The 16,233-nt window shown below is 51.3% G+C and overlaps 2 protein-coding genes across 2 annotated transcripts in view; both read left to right on the plus strand.

Moving 5' to 3' along the window:
* Positions 1 to 1,812: 1,812 nt before the first annotated feature.
* On the plus strand, positions 1,813 to 2,719 carry AGRP (agouti related neuropeptide; the record flags this gene model as incomplete). Its single annotated transcript, XM_082607378.1, has 4 exons — positions 1,813 to 1,833; positions 1,955 to 2,087; positions 2,246 to 2,337; positions 2,537 to 2,719. Exons 2-4 carry the CDS (start codon positions 1,958 to 1,960, stop codon positions 2,717 to 2,719), a joined length of 405 nt encoding a protein of 134 aa, XP_082463504.1. The 5' UTR covers positions 1,813 to 1,833; positions 1,955 to 1,957.
* A 779-nt stretch (positions 2,720 to 3,498) lies between these two features.
* The window catches only part of ATP6V0D1 (ATPase H+ transporting V0 subunit d1), a 38,466-nt gene continuing 25,731 nt past the window's right edge, over positions 3,499 to 16,233 (plus strand). Inside the window, exon 1 of the mRNA XM_082607371.1 lies at positions 3,499 to 3,728. Within this exon, the coding sequence (XP_082463497.1) occupies positions 3,560 to 3,728 (169 nt within the window). The 5' untranslated portion in view covers positions 3,499 to 3,559. The remainder of the gene's footprint in view (positions 3,729 to 16,233) is intronic.

Genomic DNA, 16,233 nt, shown 5'->3' on the forward strand with positions numbered 1-16,233 from the left:
TAAGGGCCTAGCTGGCAGGAGCACCCCCGTTCCAAGATGAAGAGCTGTTCTTAGCATGAGCGCTGACCAGGCTCAGCCAGGTGCTCAGAGCCCCTGCCTCACCTCACCTGGGGCACCCTGCCAAAATACTCACACAGTCCCTGCTCCTTACCACCGTCTCTTCAGCCAGAACCTCCAAGGATGGGGCCAGGGCATAAAGATTTGGGGAAAATGTCTCGGGTACATTTGATGTATTACCCTTCCTGAGCTCCATGTGGTCCAACCAAGATGGGGGCACACCTGAGTGCCTGATACCTTCACCCTGCACCACTATAAGAAACCCCTGGGGTGGGCCACTGAGCCCAGCTATGGCTTCTGGGAAACAAAGGTTAATGTCAGTTGCCAGGGAGGCCTTGACACCAGGTCTGCTCTGTGACAGAGTCACCAAAACAGCCAGCACCATTCCCGGGGGAGAAATGGGGACTGGCCCTTTGTTGGATTATCCATGGACCACCTCCCCAGAGGGGCTTTCCCTCACTCCCCTGCTCCTCCCCTGGGCCATAGTAGGTGACCCTCTGAGCTCCTAGGACCATTACCCTGGGCCAACCACAAGCAAGTCCAGTGCCAGCCTGATCCCAGAACAGACATCAACGCCCATCTGTGGAAGAAGACTGCCACAGGCTCACCCTCTGCAGAGCGCCCCTCTCCACACAACTCTCTCCCCAAGACCAATTGCTATGCTGACACCAGGCCAGAAGCTGCCAGATGATAACCTATGGTTTCCAACTGCTTTCTGGAAGGACTTCCTCAGGCCTCGCCCTGGTCAGAATAGCCCAAACAGCCTCTACATCCTCCTCCTGCTGTCTTGGGCCAGCTGTTTGTATATTGAGACCTGGAAGCTGACTCAGCCTGCATCCCCTTCCCCAAGTGGCAAGTGTGTAATAAAGTGCCCTTGGGGGTGGTGGGTGGTGAGGGAAGGCTGGGGCAGGTGGGGTCCTGTGTGTCCCACCATCTCTGTGAAAGGGCAGTCCTCACATCTGCCCCATGCTGATGAGACCAGGCATGGGCACAGGCCTGACAACGCAGGGCGGAAAGGAGCAGCCATTAGCACTAATGAGGCAGGCGGCCTGAAAGCTTTTTACTTTGAAGCTCCTCGCCCACCCAGGGAACAGTCCGTTCGGTCACCTTGGCTTCCAGGAACCCCAGGCAGAAAAGGGTGCGGGGGCAGGAGCAGGGCTGGGGTCTTGGAGAAGCCTGGAGGAAGAAGGGGGAGGAGAGGTAGGGCCAGAGATGGAGGCAGAGGGCCTGCTTTTGGCTAAGTGGGCTTCTCCTCTCCCCTCTCTCCCCTCAAAACCCCAGGGTCTAGGTCTGCATCCCAACCCCACCCGACTCTGGTCACTGGCCCATCACCCCCTCCAATGCCCTTGACCCAAGTTCCTGGAAGCAAAGGGAACATGCCATGCGTAGGGTCTGAATGAGCATCTCCGGGGCCCCAAATTAAATTAAGTGTTCAGGGCCGCCTTCCTTGTTATTGCTAATGGCTCCAGCCTACCCATCCCCATTCCCCAGGTCCCTGTCCTGGGGAATGAATGTGGGGGCCCTGGGCACCCTATCTTGTTCCCAAACTTTGATTGGTTCCTGGAGACCTCACTCCAAATTGGAGATGGGTACCCCTCTTATAGAGCCCAGGTTCCAGTGAAAGAGGCCTGAACTGTGCCCCCACCCTCTGGGGGGGCCCCCTCATGCCCTGGCTGCAGGGAGCAGTCACGTGTGGCCCCTTCATTAGACCCTGCCATATAAACCGAGGGCATGGGGTGGCCAGGAACTCTTGGGGCAAGGATCCAGCAAGCAGAGGTAAGTCCTCAGGTTGGGCAGAGACTCCTACTCTCTAGGGGTCTTCTATCTGGGATAGGGCACCTAGAGGGTGTTCTAGGGATGAAGAGGGACTAAGTGGTGGGTCTTCCTGCTGAGCCAGGCCATGCTGACCGCAGTGCTGCTGAGTTGTGCCCTGCTGCTGGCAATGCCCGCCGGGCAGGGGGCCCAGATGGGCTTGGCTCCCCTGGAGGGCATCGGAAGGCCTGACCAAGCCTTGTTCCCAGAGCTCCAAGGTCAGTGTGGGCAGGGGTGGGGATGGGGGGGCCTGGACACTCTCTGGCCACGAACTGTTCTGCCTGGTATGAGCCCTCTTTCCCCCTTCCCAATCCCAGGCCTGGGAGGTGGGTGTCTTGTGCATGGGGGGTTTCTGTCCTCACATCATCTGTCCCAGGCCTGGGCCTGCAGCCCCCGATGAAGAGGACAATGGCAGAACAGGCGGAAGAGGCTCTGCTGCAGGAGGCAGAGGCCAAGGCCTTGGCAGAGGTAACTGCTCAGGAAAAGGGCTGAGGCCACAATCTCTGGGTGGGGGGATCAGGCATCAATCTCTATCTCCACTTCGGTGACCCTCTCACTTGGGGTGACACTGCAGACCATCCCTCCCCATGCTCCACTGACGTCCCGCCTTGAATGGGGCAGGTCCCTGAAGCTGCCGCTGAAGGCCCATGTTACCCAACCCCTGCAGGTACTAGATTCGGAAGGACGCAAGCCGCGCTCCCCGCGTCGCTGCGTAAGGCTGCACGAGTCCTGTCTGGGACACCAGGTACCATGCTGCGACCCATGTGCCACGTGCTATTGCCGTTTCTTCAACGCCTTCTGCTACTGCCGCAAGCTGGGTACTGCCACGAACCCCTGCAGCCGCACCTAGTTGGCTGACGTCGGGGTCGGGGCTGGGGCAGGGGAGCGACAATAAAGGATGGGACCAACCCCAGGGTTGTGGCGTTATTTCGAACGTGACCGTCGGAGGGGGGAGTTCATGGCAGGGGCAAAGGTATCTCCAAGCCAAGACACCACACACACATCCCTACCCCAGGGCCTGCGCTATCCCATCATGAGTCACTTACATGCATGCTCTTAGAGTGCCAGGCGCTGTTGGGAGAAGCAGAGGAGGGCCGCGCTCCTACCCTTGAGAATCTTACATAATAAATGCGGGGAAGGGAGGGCGCAATGCAGCATAGGAGCTGTAGCTCCCAGCAGGCTAACAAAACATTAGGCTCCAGGGCCTGCTTGTGTTAACTCGACGCGTGACTCGCAGCGAAGCCTTCCCCTCACCAGACCTCAGTTCCTCTCAGGGGAAGGCTGACTCAACCACAGTCTGGAATATTTCCAAGCATAAGAAGCGCCGCCCACTCCCATCTTTACTCCTCTGGCCGCCACAGCACCACGTGCACCAGACTCGGGAAATCTAGAGTGAAGGCCCAATCGAATCCCCGCGGCCACGGGCGCCACCACACGGTCGGCCTTGGACACTCCAAGCCGCTCCCGCCTGAGAGCAGGAAGCCCTCCTCCCCTCAGCGCGCAGGCGCCAGTGGGCGGTCCTCAGCCCACACCTGCGCAGCCGTTCCGCGAGAAACCATCCGGAAGCCGGGAGCCGCTCAGAGCCCCGCCCCGTTGTGGTCACGTGGGCCGCTTGCGCGTCACCTGATGCGCTTGACAGCCCGCTGCGGGCGCCGCGTCAGCTGATCTTGGAGTTGTGCTGCGTGCCGGCATGTCTGGGTCCTCCGGTCCAGCCGCCCCCGCCGCAGCCATGTCGTTCTTCCCGGAGCTTTACTTCAACGTGGACAATGGCTACTTGGAGGGACTGGTGCGCGGCCTGAAGGCCGGGGTGCTCAGCCAGGCGGACTACCTCAACCTGGTGCAGTGCGAGACGCTCGAGGGTGAGCCGCGGGGCCGGGCCGCGGGGCCTCGAAAGGCCGGCAGGGAGGCCGGCGCGGGCCTGAAGGTTCTGAGGTCTGGGAGCGGAAGCTGGGGGTTCTCGAAGGGCCTGAGAGGTCGGGGAACCGGATCCGGGCCTGAGAGGCCTGCTGGAAATCCGGGGGCTAATGGCGAGTGCGCCGGAAGGGAATATAGCTCCATTTGCGGCTCCGTGTGGGCCCAAACGCAAACAAGGCTTTAAGAACCGCAGTGGTTCGCCTCTGCTGGGGCCACTTCTTCCCCGTTCTGCCCGCCATGTAGTTTGGAAGAGAGGGTCTCTCGGGAGTGGTTAGCTGGTGTGAGATGTGCTCATACAAGCCTCTTTACCCTGACGTAGCCAGAGAGCTGTCTCGTGGCAAAGCTTAGGGAAGCTAAGCGGAAAAGTCCCCGGCTTTCCCTCCCAGCACATATACCAAGGGCTTTGGGCTAATTGTGCCTTCACGTTGGCCTGCGGAGTGAGCCTTTCTGGGGAATTGCTGAGCCAGCTTAGCGAGAGTTTCCTCCCATCGCCGATCCACTGGCTGAGCGGCCTTCTGAAGGCACTGTTTGGGAGACCTCTGAAAGTCGGGAAGTTCATACACTTGTATTTGACAATAATTCCCACCCGCTCCATGAGGGTGCCTGTTCAGACAGGGTTTCCTAGCACAAGAATGGTGAGAAGCTGAGTTCCACTTTTTCTCAGGACACGCAGCTCCAAAGTGGAATTGACTCTGTGAGACACAGCATCAGATTTACTGAATTAGAGACTTCCCTGATTCCAGTCTTCTCTTCCTCCTCCCCCTACCCACCCCGCCCCCCAGGTGGTAGTGAAGGGCATAGTGGCTGGGCTGTGAGTTCCTATCCCTGACCTCCAGGTGATATCCTTGAACAGAGGTACTGCTAGCCTCCTGGTTGGTAGCTGGAGGGGGAAGATGGCCAGATGATTCACCTTCTGGAGAAAATTTTCTCATCATAAACTTACTGAGGTTAAAAGTGAGCTCAGTTAAAAAAACAGTTATGTACCTTGCAGATTGGACCCGTAATGTGAAAATAAATACCTTCAAGTTTTAAAACTTACTGCAGTTCAAATACAGTTGTGGACATTATGGTTTTAACATAAATGTGCAAGAAAAGTCTTTCACCTCTCTTATGAGAGTGGAGGTGGGGAAGGAGAGGAGAGCACATTAGGGTGCTGGGGTGTAGGAACTTGCCAGCAACCTCATTGTCCTCACTGTGGCAAACAGAGGAGAAACAGAAGGAGGCTGCACAGGGCAGGGCTTGGCACACAGTGGTATTTAACGGGACTTTTGTGGACTGATTGGGACTGGAGGAAGATCTTTATTTGCATAAATCTGAATGCGGACACCATTGATTACCAACTGGCATTTGATAAACTTGTTTCTCTTCTAGGCTTTCCTCACTCCTGCTGCCCTCCTACCCCACCCCTGTAGAGCTTCTGGGGGGCACGGGGTTCCCATCTTCCCAGCAGACCCTCCATCATCCCCCATAAACATGTTAAGCCATTCTTCCTACAGCACTGCTCACACATGGTCCCCTTATGGATCACCATCCAGCCTTTTAGTGTGACATTCAGGGATTCCCTCGCTCTTTTTTTTTTTTTTTTTTTTTTTTTTTGCGGTATGCGGGCCTCTCACTGTTGCGGCCTCCCCCGTTGCGGAGCACAGGCTCCGGATGCGCAGGCCCAGCGGCCATGGCTCACGGGCCCAGCCGCTCCGCGGCATATGGGATCCTCCCAGACCGGGGCACGAACCCGTATCCCCTGCATCGGCAGGCGGACTCTCAACCACTGCGCCACCAGGGAGGCCCGGATTCCCTCGCTCTTTTACACATGTTCCTTTCCCTCATGCAAGCCATCCCCCAGCTTTTGGTGCACATTGTGTGGTGGGCTTTGAACTTTCAAATCTGACTTTGAATCCCAGCCGCACCAATTACTGAATCACCTTAGACAAGTTATTTAACACCTCTGGGTCTTGGGTTCTTAATCTGACACATTAACAACACCTATCTCACAAGGTTGAGAGATGTCAACAAGTTATTATGTGTAAAACACTTAACTCAGCACCAAGCACAGAATAAGTGCTAGGTAAATGTTATCTTGTTTCAGTATTATTTGCACTAGCCATTTTCTCTACTTCCTTCTTACTCCCGTGAAACCCAGTGATTCCCACCCTTTAAGGCCCAGACGCAGTACCATCCCATCTTAGAACCCCTCTGTGGACGTGCTAGGCTAGAATGTTGTCCCCCTCCATCCAGTTGGAGCTCTTGTGTTTGTTTGTGCTGCTTTCCTAGAAGTCTGTCAACACAGAGTTTGAGATTCTTGGGACTCTAGGCTGGAGATGCTCAGGACTTTCAGGGGCTGGAGGTAACCAGAGGCAGGAAGGATTGACCAGAAACTCCACTTGTTCTCTACAGAAAGGCCTTCTCTGCTCCTGAAGGTCAGCCCAGAGGCCTGACCTCCAGCCCTTTGTTTCTGGGTGTTTCTGCCTCCTTATCTCCAGGGAAAAGGGAAAGAGAGAGGGGAGAGGGGAGGGAGGTGGGAAAGAGAGACCAAGGAAGCCTGTGGTCCCTATGAAATCTGTAGGTGTGTCGTGAGATGACGAGGTTTCCAAAGAACATGTTTTAGAAGTGGAACAGTTTCCAGAAGGCTCAGGACATTGGGTGGAGGGTGTTTATTTGTTCTGCAAGGTACAGGAAGTACATATAGACCCTCCACCACACCCTAGCCTTCCTTCTTGGCTTCTACTCCATCAGGGCATCTGCTACTGACCTCTTTTGCTAGAACTCAGCCTCTTGGGACCGCTGAAGTCCATGTATCCTCCACTGTCCCATCTTGCTTGATTGTCTCTTCTCAGAGGTAGGAGAAGGTCCTACCCCTTGGTGAACTGAGGGGACAGAGCTAGGTGGTCACAAAAGCTCTTTTCAGCTCTGAGTGTTTCTGGATGTGTTGAGTACCTTCTAGAAGTTGGGTCCTGTGCTAGGGACTTGTGGGGAAGAGGAGGTGGGTCAGAGATACACAAAGAGAAACCATACAGGATTACTTTGAATGTTTCCAATCATTCCACATATACTTGTAAAGCACCTCTTTTATGCCAGGCACAGCAGTAGGGTCTGAGGTACTTTGTTGAATGATGTTCCCCTTGACCCTCATAGTCTGGGGGTGGAGGTCAGTGGGGCCAGAAGACATTGAGAGATCAGTGTAGCATAGCGGTTACAAATGTGGGCTTACTACTGCACGGCTCTGTGGCCATGTAACTGCTCTGTCCTGAGTTTCATCATCTGTAAAATGGAAATAATAAATAAAATGATACGTATCTTTACTGATGGGGTGGTTGTGAAAGCTCAACAAGATAATCCCTGTAAAACACTTAGCATGAACTTGGCACATGGTAAGTACTGAGTCAGTGTGCTAGCTGCAGTTATTGTTATTTTAAAGCAAAGGAAATATATAATTGCATATTAAGGGTGTTACCTGTGAAAGGGACAGTGGAGAAATGATAGAGAATCAGAGGGGAACTTTCTGTAGAGAGTGTGGCTGTTTCAGGCCCTGCTGAGGAAGGATATTCGAGCTGAGGTGTGGACAGTGAGGAGCCAGCTGTGCAGAGAGCTAGGCCAGGGATGGGGTGGGGTGGGTGGGGGGCATTTCGGGCAGAGCGACCAGCATGCCAAGGAGAAGTAGTTGGGCCAATCAGAGGGACCAAAAGGAGTCCTGGGTGGTAGGGTGCAGGGGACAAGAGCACAAATCTGCTCGGAACCCAGACCCTTGGCTTAAAAACATCAGGCTGAGCCCAGGGGAGGAAGCCCCTGGCCCTTCAGCACTGGGTGTGGAGACAGAGAGAGTGGTGGCAGGGGGGCACCACCTTCCACAGAGGCCTGCTGAATTTGAGGTGGTCGGATGTGACTAAGTGAATGTATTTCAGGTCATGAGGAGCATATGTCGTGCTAATTCGATGTTCAAGTCTTCATTTGCTCATTCAAAAAATGCTTCCTGAAGGCCTACTGTGTGCCAGCTTCTGTGCCTCATAAGAGAGCCAGGCAGGTATTTCAGGTATTACCATAGTTCTGAGCTTGAACCCTTAGCTTTGACCTTGGCTTCAGCCTAAAAGCATTGCTATTAATTTGTCTGACTGGCTGCTGGGAATACAGGTATGAGTGAGACTCTGGCCCTGCCCTGCAGAATTTCCCCTTTCCTCTTTAAAACTATTTATTATGGAAATCATTAAACATATACAAATTAGAGGGACTAGTATAACGAACCTATAAGTAATAATCACCTAATTACAACAATGATCAACTTTTGTTGTTAACAATCTTGTTTCTGTAATAGCTGCATTTATCCCCCCACTCTCAAATTATTTTGAAGTAAATCCCAGACAGCCTATCATTTCAGCTGTAAATATTTTGGTGTTTCTAAAAAAGATCATGATTTTTTTTTTTAACAACCACAATCCGATTAGTCCTCCTTTAAAAGAAACAATAGTTTTTGATGTCATCAAATATCTATTTCGTGTTTAGATTTGTCTGATTGTCTCAAATGATATTTTAATACAATTTGTTTCAAGCGGGGTCCAATCATGATCCATAGATTTCAATTGATTGATGCTGTCAGAAGTCTTTTAGTATATAGGTTTTCTGTCTCACTTTTCCTTTTATTTACTGAAGAAGCTGGGTCATTTAATTTATAGATTTTCCTTCCATCTCAACTTTGCTGATTGTGTCCCTCCTGTACAGTTTAACGTGTTCCTCTGTCCCTTGTTTTTCCTGTAAATTGATAGTTAGATCTAAAGACCTAATTAGATTCTGGTTCCATTTTTTTTAAGAGTATTTAATAGATGACATTTGTGCTTCTATTGAGAGTTGTTTCTCTTTAGTTGTTTCCCTTTTTATGACATAGGAACCATTGACATTTATTGCTTAGAACCATTATTTCATTAGGGGTTGCAAAGTGGTGATATTTTAATTTTATGTTTCCTTTTGCAGTTGCTAGCTTGAATACTTCTATACCTGGAAATTGCCAGTAATCAACTACTTGGTTACCCTGAAATACAGTCTGTATAGGAGAGGCAGGATAAATGCTTAATTCTTTCCCATATTTACTAGCTTCCAAAATAATGAGTTGGTTTTCCAACATCCTCCAAAGATGACTAATGAGGTTTGTTTGTTCTTTTTGTTTGTTTAGTATCAAAACACACTTATGGATTTTAATATATTTGTTGTGCTTCAGTCTTTTAACTTTATCGGTGCTCAAATTGTCCTTTGGCCAGTGGGAGCTTATACAATAGGCTGCCTGTTGTATACGTTTTTTGACATAACCCTGTAGCCTTCCTTACTACTGAGATGACAATATATTCTAATGTTATCTTGTACATTTGTTGGCCCAGACCTAGAGTCATCGTTTCTCTTAGGGGACCTGATTCTTTTTATAGGAAAATGATATTTCGAGACCAAAATCTGGGTCCAGGGGTTTCTCACTGTTGCTGAGTTGGTCATTATTTCTAGGATTTTTCTATGAATTAGCTCCCTTCTTACTTAGAAACTTGGAAAATACAGAGAAGCCTATGGCTTGCTGGATTATGCAGCTGTAACTCAGCTGATGGGTACCAGATGCCAGTTCCTAATTTGGAATGGGGGCTCCCCCTGACACTTGGACCATTCAGTACATATCCTTCCTGTTGTAAAGAAATATGCTTAGCATTCAGAAGGAGGAACCCTGTGATCTTCTCAACTTCCATGTGAGTTAGGTGGTCCCGAGTGATTGTTCTCCTCAGCCAGTGAGTTAGATGCTCAGGGACTATGGTTGAAGAGCTCACATGTGTGATATGCTGGTTGTCTTTCAGAACACTGTATCCCTCTCTGTTCTGAATCACTTGTCTTTTGTTCATTGCAACATTTCCTTCTGCATTTCAACATTATTTCACAAGACACAGTCTCATATAGGAAGAGGAAAGTGAGACTCCAGGCTGGCCTTGGCCAAATCACCAGTCACATCAAACTGCAGATGCAAACATAGGTGGTGTCTCCAGGTGTGGCACTAATTAGTTATTAGTGGCACAGTTAGTTATTCAGCACTAACTGTAGTGTGGCCAGGAATGTGGCTGGAAAGAGATCAGCTTTGAAGGACTGCAAAAACCACAGGAAGGGCTTTGTCCTGAATGCAGGGGATGGGAGGGTAAAACTACTGGACTTGGACTTCAGAATGTACCTGCAGTTTGAAAAGTGTTTTGGGGGTCGGGGCCACACTGAAGGTGGGAAGAACAGTCTGCAGAGTCTTATAAGTAATCCAGGGCAGAGAAGATGACGGCAGCCTGTCTTCAGGCATTGGTAGGGAGCATTGTGGGGGGGAATTATAGGAAGAGGAGTTGATAGGATTTGAAGGTTGGATAAGAGGCTGAGGAAGAAGGAAGAGTCAAGGCTGATGTCTCCTCTCTGGCTTAGGCAACTGTGTAGGTGGCAAGTGAAATGATAGTGGACTGTGGAAGGAACAGGTTGGAGAAAGAGTGAGAAGATGGGATTGAGGGATCTGTGAGCCATCTGAGTGAAGATGTAGAGACTATTTTCGCTGCTCAGGTGTGAGGTCTGAGCTTGGGGAATCAGGGTAGAAGTGTGGCCACTGACCCCAAGAGAGAGCATAGAATCAGAAGAGTAGAGGCCCTAGATGAGACCCTCCCCCCAATAGGGCTTCCGTTAAGCAAGGATAGGGCAAAAGATGGTCCTGCCAGAAGGACCAAAGGCATCCCCTGAGAGGTTGGTAGCCCCAAGAGAGAAAAAGAAGGGGGTGGTCACTGACAGACATGACCAAGAGATTGAAATAAAGTCAGACAGCTCTCCATTTGGTTTTGCCCTTCAGAGGTCATTGGTGACCTTAATGAGAACAGAGGAGAGCAGGGCTAGAAGCTGACGGCAGTGCATGGAGTGGATGGGCGGAGACAACATACAGACCGAGCAGAGCTCACCAATGAGCTCAACTCACTGATGAATCCCTGCTCAGCCTGTCACTGGTTTTGTGACCCTGGGCAAGTGGTTTATCCTCAGCTGCACAATGAGAGTATTTTTTTAAATTAATTAATTAATTTATTTATGGCTGCATCGGGTCTTCATTGCTGCGTGCGAGCTTTCTCTAGTTGCAGCGAGCGGGGGCTACTCTTCATTGAGGTGTGCAGGCTTCTCATTGTGGGGGCTTCTCTTGTTGCGGAGCACGGGCTCTAGACGCACAGGCTTCAGTAGTTGTGGCTCTCGGGCTCTAGAGTGCAGGCTCAGTAGTTGTGGCGCGAGGGCTTTGTTGCTCCGTGGCATGTGGGATCCTCCCGGACCGGGGCTTGAACCTGTGTCCCCTGCATTGGTAGGCGGATTCTCAACCACTACGCCACCAGGGAAACCCACAATGAGAGTATTAATAGGATCACTCTGAAATGTTAGTGACGTGTAAGCACAGGGCCTGGAGCCGAGAGAGCAGTCAGGGAAGCCAGCTGCTCCCACTGTGGTCATTCCTTCCTGTCACTCCTGGGAGGCAGGCACCATGCTGGGCCTCGAGTGGGTAATGAAAACATGTCACATAGGCCTTGCTTGGGGGCAGGTGTGCCTAATGGACAGACTGGTGGACATCAAAACAGCATTGAATGTCCAGTAGGCACGGGGTGCACTTTGGGGCAGTGGGAGCATGTGAGGAGTAGCAGTTAAAGGGCACAGCGCTTCTTTTTGGGGTAATGAAAATGTTCTAAAATTGTGGTGATGGTTGCACAACTCTGAATATACTAAAAACCATTGAATTGTACATTTTAAATGGGAAAATTGTATGATACATGAATTATATCCCAGTGAAGTTGTCACACACAAAAAATTAGCCAGGTCAAGGAGGGGGGAAGAAGGAATGGCATTAGCAGTCTCAGAAACATGAACATGCATAGGATGTCAGGAGAACTTTGGGAACTGGGAAGAGAGGGTAGAGCATGTGTCGGGTGTGCAGGCCTGAGGGTTGATAGGCGCGTTGGGCTGGTTCATCGAAGGCCTTGGGTGCCTTGGAAAGATACATAGCTTAGGAGGGCTGAGAGTTGTGTTTAAAAAAAGAGAGAGAAGGCTTCCCTGGTGGCGCAGTGGTTGAGAGTCCACCTGCCGATGCAGGGGACACGGGTTCGTGCCCCGGTCCGGGAAGATCCCACGTGCTGCGGAGCGGCTGGGCCTGTGAGCCATGGCCGCTGAGCCTGCGCGTCCGGAGCCTGTGCTCCACAACGGGAGAGGCCACAACAGTGAGAGGCCCGTGTACCGCAAAAAAAAAAAAAAAGAGAGAGAGAGAGAGGGAGATTCTTCAGTTAGGTCAAGATCTGTGTGTGGGAAATGTCTTGCTTAAGAGTTTATGTTCTTGCTTGGAAACACTTTGTTCCATTTTGTTTGTCAGAGGAGAATATATTGATTTGGTGAAACTGCGTGACCACGGCTTAGACAGCAAGACAAGCTTAGCTTGGTCCAGAATTCCTCAGAGTCAGATGTGATCCAGAGGAAGAGAGAACAGGGTTCTGACAATCCAGTGACCACAAACACGAGAGAGGAGCTCGGGAGGTGTTGGGGGAAGGGTGTACACATGGAGAGGGTTTGCACTTGGACCGAAGGGAACAACTACATTGAGTCTCTGAGCTGTGAGAGCCTGGGCCCACACACACCTCACGTTTTCCCCTCAGTGTTTGATGGCCCATGTTGTCCCGACTGCCCCGGGCAGTGGCATTGCTGTGTGAAGAGACATCTCCCCCCTAGCCCCAGCACCCAATGATTGATGAGCTGGCATGGATCGCTGGTGGTGACTTGACTGTTCCTCTCCAGCTGGCTGCTGCTGCAAGAGGATGAGGCCCCAGAGCAGGGGTGGAGGCGAGGGGTAGGCAGGAGGGAGGTCTTGCTGCCATGAGCCAGCTTGGATTTGATCTGTCAGTAGATGAAGGAGGGGGGAATTGTGAAGGGGACGAGCATTGGTGGTGTGAAGTGAAACGTGATGTGGGGCTCAGGAGGTTGGGTTTAGGAGGAGCCAGGCTAGAAGCAGGTGCTATTCCAGCTCTCCGGGTGAGAGAACGGGGCTCAACTGGGGCAGGAGTGGCACGTGGGCAGAAGAGGGACTGGGTCAGAGACCAGCTTAGGGCACGAGACTGATAAGATTGGGCCAGTCTGCCTTAGGTATGGTGGTGAGAGGGGTTAGAAGTTAGTTAGAAGTCAAATGTCTGGGTGGGTGCTGGAACTGCTTCTGAGATGGGGACCACCGGAGGAGGAGAAGGTTTGGGGCACGGACAGGGTGGTGGAGGAGGAGGTGTTCTGTCTCAGAAGTGCTGAGTCAGAGTGTCTGAGGGAGGTGGCTGTGTGGATCTGGAGCTCAGGGGAAGTAGCACTAAAGATACCAATCTGGAAGTCATCAGCACACTGGCGGCCGGCAGCTCAGCCCACGTCCGGCCGTCTGTTGGCTTGCAACCAGGGCAAGCCTCCCTTGGAAGCCTGGTCCTGCCCACAAGTCCTGCCAGGAGGCTGGAGAGCAGCCTTAATGGCGGGCCAAGTGGACATAAGCGTGGCCTGAGGAGGATACCTGGCGTGGAGCCTAATTTGGCGAGCAGAGCAGGGAGAGCCACAGCCAGGGATTCCCCTCCAGATCCCTGCCATGCCTCCTGCATGACTGGGCATGGTGGTTTCTTTTCTTTTTTTCTTTTTTGGTCTCCTTTTTAACTAAACATAACTTGAAAAAGTATTCCAAAAATAGTGTTGGTGGAAGGGTGACTTGGTGTAGATCCTTGGGGGACAAGTTTTCACTGCCTTGTTTAAACATTGCATGTATATGTGCTGTGTGGCCCTATATACCCAGTTACAGGATCGTATCCCCTAAATTAGCACAGGATGGCGCATACAGAGGTGTTCACACCAGCCCTGTTGGTAACTGCAACCTGTTAGAACCAGCGGAGTAGCCGTTGACAGGCTTTGGTTAAATAAATCATGATCTGTGCTTACAGTGGAATACTATTCCAGTGCTCAAAAGTGTGATGTTCCATGAAGACTGATTTAGAAATATCTTGCTAGGTGAGAAATTGCAAAGTGTTGCGTGTAATATAGTCCCATTTTAGTAGAATGCCAGGTAATGTGCACATGGAAACGTGTTTGGAAGCATAGACAAGTCTAGAGTGGCAGCCTCTGCAGAGAGGGATTGGAAAGGCTGGGAGGGGGAATATGTCAGTTTTAAATTTTATGTACCTTCCATTGTTCAAATGTGTCGTAGTGAACAAATGTTTTGTAATTTAAATCATCCGCTAAAGATATGTAAAATAAAGGAAATTTGAACATACAGGCGAGCAAAGAGAAACTACTTACACCCATCCACCATCCAAGCCAAGACCCCTGCTGGTGACCCTGGGGTGTTCTTCCAGATTTTAGTTCACAGCATCGTAGGGCTGGTCTGAGCCTTAGGGAGCCCCCATCAAGCCCCTTCTCTTTACACCAGAAGACTCAGTGTCCAGGGGATGCATGAGGGCCAGGGCCAGATACTTCGTGTCACTCAGACTAGAGCCCCAAAGCCCCTGTCCACGTGCAGCTCACCTCTCACCTGCCTATTTTTCTCTCTTTCCCTTGTCGCCTCTTCCCCACCGCTACTTCTTGCTTTCCCTTCACTGATTACATCTTGCACTAGTATATACTTTAGCCTGGTTTTATCTGGGGAGCTGTTTATGGTCAAGATAGTCCACACAGGAATTGATAACCCCCATTTCATAAGCCCTGCCCCAGAGTTCATGTCAGAACTTGCTCTGGTGGGTATTAACACACTTGTCCTTGGATTTACTCCCTGATTTCTTGGGCCTGGTTTCTGAGGTGGAGCCAGTGTCTGAACCTGTGCTTAGGACCTTTTGAGGTGACCTCAGCACGGGCAAATGTCAGCCGTCCGGGACCCTTGAAGATGAGGCTTTCTGGGTGACCAGGGTTTCTGGATGGAAGAGAGCGAAAGATCCAAATTTTGAACATTTTGCATAAACCCATTCTGTAATGTATTAGTCTCACTTTCTTGCTTTCACAGTGGCACACACTAAACATAACAGGCTTTCTCCCGAATTAGGGCTGTTAGACTTGAAACAAGATGACACCAAACCACTGTCCCTGAGGGCCCAGGTCTGCCTCCAGTAGTTTGTCCCTGGCCCCCTGTGGTCAGAGCACCTGCTACAGCACCCTAGAACCTTTTCTTACTTGTAGCTGTTCTTGTGCTTTGGGTTCAGCTGTTAGATGCACTCCAGCTTGTTGGAAGGGTCAGCGTTAAGAATGAACAGGTATGAGGACATGATGTAATGGTCTCTCTTTTAAATCACCTCTGCCTGCTCAGAGTCAGGACCCTAGGGCCCCTCTGGGTCATCAGGACCTTTCTTGAGTTGTGTGTGAGGCCAGGCATCAGGCAGACCGTGGCTCCCTTTCTGGCCAACTGGGTGACACTATGCATGTGATTTAATGCCTTGAAGCTAGTTTGCCCACCTGTAAAATGAAACAGACATCACTTGCAGGTTGTTAGGACTCAACAGCACATGCCTAGCCGAGTGGATGCCCAATAGATATTTGTACAATTGGATGAGCTGCAGATCTTTATTGGTACTGGCAGGGGGCTAGAGTGTGGGGTATGGGAGAGGGGAAGCTGAGGCCCCCGTCCTGGAGGGGTGCACCGTGTTGTAGATTGTCCTGTTTCTAGGTTATTACGCACATTTTTTTTTGATACAGCATTAAACATTAGAGACAGGGGGTAGAGAGCTGGATAAAGAGATTTGGAGATTTGGGAGCGTCTGGCCAAATTGGAGGACAAGGGTGTAGAGAGCTGAGGATGACCAGGCTTCCTCTGTAACCTCTTCAGTTTTGCCCCTCAGAAGGCCCCTTGCTTCACAGATGCAAGACAGGCCAGTCCCTCATGATCAGACTCATGCTCGCCTTGTCTCCATTCTGGCTTTCCCGATTCACGTCCACCTCAGTCCTATTCTTGTTCTTTGTGACACATTTCTCCATGGCTCTGCAGGTGCCTGCAGCCTATTCCCTCAGGGATCAACGGCTGGGGGAGATGTGGACCAGGAGTCTGAGGCTGTTATTAAATCGCGCTGAGCCAGAGCAGAGCCTCTGGCTGTTGACAGTGTCATCCTCCCTTTGGCCACAAGGTGGTGGAACAGGACCATTCTGCTGCCTGAGAGCCAGGGAAGGGGGTGTGGCCGGGCCCACTAGTGCATCTCCTCTGCTTCTCTGTGCAGCACCTGCCTTTAGCCGCTGTCCCTTGGGACTCTGCCCCGGGCCCTACTTCCCTCATCCAAGCCCCAGTTGGCTTTCCCGGATTAAGTAGGGCTCGTGGCTCAGTGTCTCCTGTCTGTCCATCTCTTCCCACCCTCACCTCCCTGTGCCCCAGCTTCCTGGGTTAGGAAGGGGAAGGCCAGGGAGAATTCCCCGATGCTGTCCACCTTGTGCCCAGTGTAGACTGCTCCAGCCTTGACCATCAAG

This window comes from Mesoplodon mirus (assembly GCF_964341445.2).
Source record: "Mesoplodon mirus genome assembly, chromosome: 19".
Classification (NCBI taxonomy): domain Eukaryota; kingdom Metazoa; phylum Chordata; class Mammalia; order Artiodactyla; family Ziphiidae; genus Mesoplodon; species Mesoplodon mirus.